The sequence below is a fragment of the Erythrolamprus reginae genome, chromosome 6 (genome assembly GCF_031021105.1).
Source record: "Erythrolamprus reginae isolate rEryReg1 chromosome 6, rEryReg1.hap1, whole genome shotgun sequence".
NCBI lineage: Eukaryota > Metazoa > Chordata > Lepidosauria > Squamata > Dipsadidae > Erythrolamprus > Erythrolamprus reginae.
In genome coordinates this window covers 51533579-51539578 of record NC_091955.1, presented here as the reverse complement: position 1 = coordinate 51539578, position 6000 = coordinate 51533579, and the positions used below count along the sequence as shown (strand labels likewise).

General features: G+C 40.7%; 1 protein-coding gene across 2 annotated transcripts in view; it reads left to right on the top strand.

The window, feature by feature from the left end:
* Positions 1 to 533: 533 nt before the first annotated feature.
* PPP1R12A (protein phosphatase 1 regulatory subunit 12A) overlaps positions 534 to 6000 on the top strand; it is a 113162-nt gene continuing 107695 nt past the window's right edge. Inside the window, exon 1 of one of the 2 annotated variants that reach the window (XM_070754645.1) lies at positions 534 to 1076. In XM_070754645.1, the coding sequence (XP_070610746.1) occupies positions 840 to 1076 (237 nt within the window). In that variant the 5' untranslated portion in view covers positions 534 to 839. The remainder of the gene's footprint in view (positions 1077 to 6000) is intronic. The other variant, XM_070754646.1, reaches the window with a different exon arrangement.

Below are 6000 nucleotides of genomic sequence, written 5' to 3'. Positions count from 1 at the left end.
TGAGTGCCACTTTCTTTTAAAATAAAACGCAACTATATGGGGGGGAAAGCCTCATTCTACTCCAGGCTGTCAGAGAAGAGACAATGAAACATTTTTTAAAAAGAAAACCCGCGAAATAAAAAGGTCCCATCAGCTTTCCAGAGAAAACTTCCTGTTTTGCGTCTCCCCCCCCCCCCAGCTCTGTAGATAAAGAGAAACTACAACACGGATGATTAAATTTATAGCGCATCCTTATACAGGAATTTATCCCACGGAATGCAGAGCCTTTATATTCAACGAAGGGCTTGCGGGGTTAAGGTTCCTAAGCTTCCCCCCTCTCAGATAACGTCGCGTAGTTCAGTCAGCCGAAAGTGTCTGCCTTATCGTGGTGACCTCTGAGATACCTCGAGACTATCCGAGAGCAACGGGTTTCCCCACTCGGTAAAAGGTTCTGTGAGGCCGCGGTCGCGACCGCCTCAACAAGAAGCCCCCCCCCCCCCCTCCGGACCTCACCGCCAACGGTCCGTTAAAAGTAAACTTCACCCGCGGCCGCCGTGTTTCTTCCATAATATCGCGAGATTACGTTGAGGAAGCCGGGCGCTTTACTTTTCCCTCTCTTTCCTCTTAGCTCCGCTAGCCGGCCGAACGCGAGATTGGCGCGCGGGCCGCGTAGGGCGGCGTTTTGGTGTGCTGGGGAGCGGGGCGGGGGGAGCAAAGGAGCGAGCATTCAGCCGCGCGAGGTTCTGTGGGATACAGGCGGTGCTCTGCTTCTCCGCCTCCTGCTGGGTGCGGAGCGGCTTCGCTGAAGCGAACGAGCCAAGCGAAAGGCAGGGAGAGAAGGGACGAGACCCGACTAGGGCATGAAGATGGCGGACGCCAAGCAGAAGCGGAATGAGCAGCTGAAGCGCTGGATCGGCTCCGAGACTGACCAGGAGCCGCCCGTGGTCAAGCGCAAGAAGACCAAGGTGAAGTTCGACGACAGCGCCGTCTTCCTGGCTGCCTGTTCGAGCGGCGACACCGAGGAAGTGCTGCGGCTGCTGGAGCGCGGCGCCGACATCAACTACGCGAATGTGGACGGCTTCGCGGCACTGCACCAGGTCTGTTTTCTCCTTGTGTCTCTTTCTCCGGGCAGGGCTTCGGGAGAGTTTGCCGGGAAGGACGAGGCTCTGCCGACCGGGATGAGAGTGAGGCCTGCTGCTTTCTTCCACCTAGGAGAGTCTGGCTAAGGTTGCTTCCGGAACTTCTTGCCTTTGGGAGCCTGAAGGAGGGCTGTGGCCCTTCGGCGTCTGAACCTGCCTTCCTCTCTCCCCCCCTTCCGACTTTTAGTGGGGAGTTAGGCCGGCTGTGAACATCCTTGTTTGGGTCCCTGGGATGTTGGGCTCTGCTGGCTAAGCTGTACCTGCTGAGAAGGCCGGGCCTTGCCTCCCCCCACCCCGAGAGACAGGAGCGTTTAGTGGTCGTCTTTTCTTTCCTCCGCTTGCCGGGGGCTTTAGAGAGACTTAGTTCTTCTGGGGAGGGGGACAGATGAATGGAGAACTCCCTCGAGCTCCCCCCCCCCTCATAGGGCGAGGAGGACGAGGCGAGTCCTTTCACCGAAGGAGGTAACTTCTTCATGAAGTGATGGGGTGGTTATCATTGCCAGAGTGGGAAAATTTAGGGGTTGTCCTTAATGGCTGGCTGGCTGTTTGGCAGATGAGTTGAACGCCTAAACACATCTGTACTAAATAATGCTGTTCTTAATTTGTTAAAGTTGCTGCTTGGTTGTTGCCCCCCCCCCCCCCAACCTGGTGGCTCTACATTATAGAATATGAACTTGGACCCATTGCTTCAGCTCTTTTCTATAATTTATGAAAAGTTATAAAATCATTAGTGCAAATTAAAATTCGGTTTTGCATGCAAGACAGTTGAGGAAGGATGAAAAATCTACTGATTCTGAAATGTTCTCAAAATGGATGCTTTGTGGACGTTTTAAGTTTTATAGGAGTCTGATTGGAATCTCAAATGTTAGCCAAATAAGGAAAGACTGTGGCAATCCCTAGATAATGTTGGATGCTTGAGTTGATGTAGATTTTATTAACAGGCCAGGAGCAATAACAACATTATAAACTCACTTTGTGTATATATGTGTTTATACTTTAAAAAACAAGTGTAATTACTTTGACAACTTGATTTTTATTTTGCATGGTGGCAGTCTTGGTAGTTTCTTAAAGATGTAGCAATTAGGATATCTAGAAGAGGTGCTTTTTGCAGTATACTAACAAGTAATGCTTTATTAAGCTATGAAAAAGATTTCAATTTAGTCTATACTTAAAATTCTTGATGATGATACTGGGAAGAAGAAAGCTTTCATGAATAAGTTGATTCAAGGTAGTTGAACACATATTATGTGTGTTGTGCCCTTAGTATTAGGCAAGATTTATAATAGATTTTGTCTTTTGAATTAAATCTTCCAATATATTCTTCTGATATAATTTAATTATATACTATATATATGTAATGTTAGACTTTATTAACTTATGCAGTATAGTACTGAGAGAAAGCCTACATGTAATAGAATTTCATATTTGGTCTTTCTTGCTAGTTAGGTTTTTATTCAGAAAATTATGTTTTGCACGTCAAACTCAGAGAACTTTAATAAGGTCTAAAACAGTGTTGGTACATACCTTTTTGAGATACTGGATATGTTTAAAATAGCTTTTTAACCTTTTTGAGATACTGGATATGTTTAAAATAGCTTTTTAACCTACAATCCTGTGATGCCTGAATGCTTTTCAGATTGTAAAAATGTTACTGGTATTTCCCCCCTTCCAAAACAGGCACATCGGTTTCTTCTGCAAACTCCTTGAGTTCCTCCAAAGACAGGAATTCATGGGGTGTATGGCGGGAAGGTAGTACAGTATTACAAATATTCTCTCATTATATGATAGAAGAAATTTTTTTTTGTGTGAATATGAAGAAGACTATAACCATGCTTGGGACCCATACCATTCTTATTCCTCAAGCATTCTCCAGAAATTAGGCAAATGTATGCAAATCTTAAGGCTGAGGGACATAAATTGTGTTATATTAAAATCCATAAGAGGAAAAAAGTGGAACCTCCTCCCCCTTTTGTGACATGGCGGCATGAACTTGGCAGGCTTTCCATAAGATAGCTTTTTTCTGTCTTTGCATTATATCCTATCCTTTGTTAGCACAGTTCAGTACATTTGGAATTTCATGAATGATGTACAGTAAATTACATTACTAAATTAAAGCAATGGTGACATACATTATAGAAATTCGCCTAGCATAACTGAGAGAATTTCTGCTATCTTGCAAAAGAAGGATAAAGAAGACCTCATTCAAAAGGCAGAGTCATTCAAGACAAGTTGACTACATGACTAAACACATGTGTACATTTTTTCATTAACAGTATAGAACTGGTTTGCTATTTCCTTCTGTGTTTTTGACTTCCTATAACAGTTGGCACTCTGCCATCCAAATGATAATTTGTTTAATTTTTTTTAAAAATCACATGAATTTTTTTAAGCTCTACTTTCTCAGACAAAAGATTTCAGAATGTAAGGGATTCAAGTATAAGAGAGTTACTATTTCCAAGCTCAATTATCAGCTGGCATATAGAAGACATAATGATTAAGAAAATGATACCTGAATGCAATTGAGATAGGCATATATTCAGGGAGATAGCCATTTATGCACATATGTTTAAACTGTTTAGCACATTCAGTGGTAAAAAATGTTGTGAGTTGTGCCTTGAAGTAGTGTTACATAGAAACATAGAAGACTGACGGCAGAAAAAGACCTCAAGATCCATCTAGTCTGCCCTTATACTATTTTTTGTATTTTATCTTAGGGTGGATATATGTGTTGATGGTATAAAGGCATGTACAGTATTATAATGCTTGCTTAGAAAACAACTATTACATGTGTCTCAGAATAAGTTCTCTTTAAGAGCATTGTGTTATACTAGTCACTAGGTTGGAAGCTATAGAAGCAAAGAATGTTTTGGGAGTGTATTGTGCAATTTGTAACCTATTTCTTTAAAAAGTGTTCTAGGTTTGGAAATACAGCTGAAATTATGATTAGACATGAACCTGACTATCCAATAGGTTAGATTCTGAGAAAAATGTAAATGAATTATATAATCATATATAATATTAAATATTATATTAAATATTTCCCTTTTTGATCTTCTCTGTGCCCCATATGCATAAGGCCACATGACACTTTGTTTTCCCTCATATCGAAGGAAGAATTCAGGATGGGTTGTTCTAGCTCTATAGACTGGGTTGAATTTTCTGAGGATCCACCTCCCTGGTCACGTTCCTCAATCGTTCAATCCAGTCCTCAGCTCATGAACGTTTTCACTTTTGCTCCTGCGAGTTTTAGAAATTTTGAAGACTTTTCTGCTTTTTTTCTTCTCTTTCTTCCATGAAATGACATTTTTATTATTTTCTTTTATCTCTTCACAACTTTGACATCTGACTGTTATCTATTTCAAGTAGGTTTGCCCACCTACTAAGCCAAAAGCAAATAAGACATATTAGAGCTTGAACATTATTTATGAACTAGACCAGTGATGGTGAACTTATGCCATGGGTGCCAAAGGTGGCACACAGAGTCATAGCTGCTGGCACACGAGCTGTTGCCCTACCCCAGCTCCAATATGCATGTGTGTGCTGGCCAGGTGATTTTTGGCTCACACAGAAGCTCTGGGGGGGTGTTTGTGACTTCCAGAGAGCCTCTGGAGGGATGGGGGAGGGCAGTTTTACACTCCCCCAGCTCCTGGGAAGCATTTTGAGCCTGGGGAGGGTGAAACATGAACCTACTGGGCTCATCAGAAGTTAGGAAACAGGCCATTTCTGCTCTCCAGAGGGCCTCCGGGGGATGGGGAAAGTTGTTTTCGTCCTCCCCAGGCATTGAATTATGAGTGTGGGCACTCACACATGTGTGATAACGCACACCCACGCTCTTTAGGCACCCAAGGAAAAAAGGTTCGCCATTACTGAACTTGTTCAATGGCAAGATAGATAATAGTTTTATTTACATGTATTCCAATTTGGGACTTACACTGTACGGATAGCAATGCTGAGTCAGTAGAAGTGGAATAAATTTGAGTGATACTTTGAAACATTTGGGCATGAAACAGTAAAATAACAATTCATAGTTTGTATAACTTGCTTCATAATTAATAGATCAAGCTCTGTTTTTATTTATTAAATTTATATAGCTGTCCATCTCAAATGAAATTTAGATTTTGTATGTTGTGATAAGGAATCACAGAATCCCACTGATTACAATTTTTTCAAGTTTTGAATACTTAATAAAAATATATCATCTATGCAATTATTTCATTTTGTACTAGATAACTCTACAGGCTACGAAGACTCTATAAAGCTTATCACTAAATAAGCTTCATATGAAACTATATGAAATATGAACGTATATGTAATTAAATTGAGTCTGAAGCATCACATCACCAGGTTGACTCAGCCTTCCAATCCTTCTGAGATCCATAAAATGAGAAACTATCTTGTTGGGCCAAAATGCTGACTCTGTAAACTGCTTAAAGAGGACTGCTTAGAGGGTGCTGTAAAGTACTATGAAGCAGTATATAAGTTTAAGTGCTTTTAACTATATGAAGAATCATATATAATGTTCCTATTAATTACGCAGTTCCTTTTTTTGCAATAACGTCTGTTTATATAAGAAAGGATAGGAATAATTGAGCAGTTTAGAGAAAAAAAAAGGAATGGTGTTAGTGTTGGAAGTGCTCTTTCTGTGTGTACCCATAAAATTATTATTATTATTATTATTATCATTATTAATCAGACTTGTATTATTTGAAATATCAGCCATCTTTTTCATAACAGATTTTCCCCAAGGGTGAAAAAGTAGAGTTTCAGAACATTTTTTTTATCATATAGAATTACGTACTGTGAAAAAGTCCAAATGCTAATATATTTGTAAAGAAAAATTTAGCATTTATCTATCTATCTATCTATCTATCTATCTATCTAT